The following is a 1361-nucleotide window of genomic DNA, read 5'->3' as shown; positions in this document are numbered from 1 at the left end:
ACTCTTGCCTTTTTGACCTATATATCTTTTTCTGTAACTAATCACCCCAAGCCCCTCCTCTTGACTTTATCCATAAAACTGCCTAGTAACCTCTTCCACCCTCCCAGCCCCCGATGCCCCGTCCCCATTGCTACCTGATGCTGTCACCATTTCTGTGGTGATAATCCTTAGAAGACGAAAGTGAATAATACACCTGCTCTGACCAGCCTTCACCTCAAATCCACTTTTACTGAAATCTAACTTTGTATAGAGGCACCCCACCTCAACAGCCTCCACCTTGATACCCAGGGTCAATGACAATTTCTTAAAACCAAAAAGAGTAATTTCTCTGTCGCTTCTTCTCTAACTTTTACAGATTATCATGAAGGATTTAGATTTTTATCTTTGTCACTTACTCTTTGACTTCCTTTGCGCTGAAGTCAAGGTAGCGGTTGCTAACCCACTGAATCTCAAACCAGTCTCTGTAGTTGTCATTCCCGCAGCAACGAAACTCCATCTGCATCAGGTCCAGGGTCCTCTTCATGTAGCAGCGTCCCGGTGTGTCCGTGTCCTTGTAGTACCTCATGCCGTTCCTCAGTCCCTCAGCCAGGGTGAACTGCAGAGGGATCCTCATCACAAAACACATCAGGGCGGTGAGGAGCAGCAGGACGTTGAACCCCACGCAGAACCCCAAGAAGATCTTCAACATGGGCTTCCACTTTGCAAACTTGGTAGGGTCCAATGAGTCGTAGCAGACTTTGCCTCCAAAAGCGTTGATGCCACAAGCTATTAGACCCATGAATATAAGCAGGTTGGGCAAGAGGTGGCTCTCGTTGTTGTCCATAAGTTCTGAGCGCTTTCGCAGCTCGATCTTAAAGAACAGACCCATGCTGAACACCAGCACGCCGGCCATTACAGCGAACCAGTACATGAACCAGACCGTCTGAGCGAGCTTCACTCGCTTTTTCAGATCAAACTTGACCAGCATCAAAGCCATTGTTCAATCCGAGATGTGTCCTTGTCTGTAAAGAATGAAGAGAGTCAAATGATGATCTGGATCAGCAGGACCTCCAAGATTTCCAGAGTTTGCCCCTTAGTTTAGAAAAAATGCTCTCTAAGGTGCCGGCCTGCAGTCCTAGTTTCCCTGTCTCTGTGTTATCAGGGTCTCCTCTGGCTGGTCCAACAGGGCAGAAGAATCAGCTCAGGCGGTAATCCATCCCACAGCAAAGAAGTAGAGATGAAGAACCCAGGAGGACCCCGGAGGAACACAGGAGTGTTATTTCTTCAAAGCTATCTCCTCTCCCATTGTGACAGAAACTTCAAATTACATAAAACTTTATTTTCCACAACTTTTACCAGTTTTCCTTCCTTAACACACAGGT

At 46.9% G+C, this 1361-nt stretch overlaps 1 protein-coding gene across 1 annotated transcript; it reads right to left on the bottom strand.

The window, feature by feature from the left end:
• Positions 1-376: 376 nt before the first annotated feature.
• Positions 377-1354, bottom strand: LOC111662871 (peripherin-2-like). The gene has a single exon (XM_023416865.2). The coding sequence runs from the start codon at positions 974-976 to the stop codon at positions 392-394; it is 585 nt and encodes a 194-aa protein (XP_023272633.1). The 5' UTR covers positions 977-1354; the 3' UTR covers positions 377-391.
• Between the last annotated feature and the right edge of the window lie 7 nt (positions 1355-1361).

This window comes from Seriola lalandi, unplaced genomic scaffold (genome assembly GCF_002814215.2).
Source record: "Seriola lalandi dorsalis isolate HSWRI2012SDOR001 ecotype SW California unplaced genomic scaffold, Sedor1 jcf7180002000739, whole genome shotgun sequence".
NCBI classification, from domain to species: Eukaryota; Metazoa; Chordata; class Actinopteri; order Carangiformes; family Carangidae; genus Seriola; species Seriola lalandi.
Note: the sequence above shows the minus strand (reverse complement) of the source record. Positions and strands in the feature narration are given on the sequence as shown.

Excerpts from the sequence above, each read along its gene's own strand:
- LOC111662871 (XM_023416865.2), bottom strand. The coding sequence starts at position 976 with ATGGCTTTGATGCTGGTCAAGTTTGATCTGAAAAAGCGAGTGAAGCTC.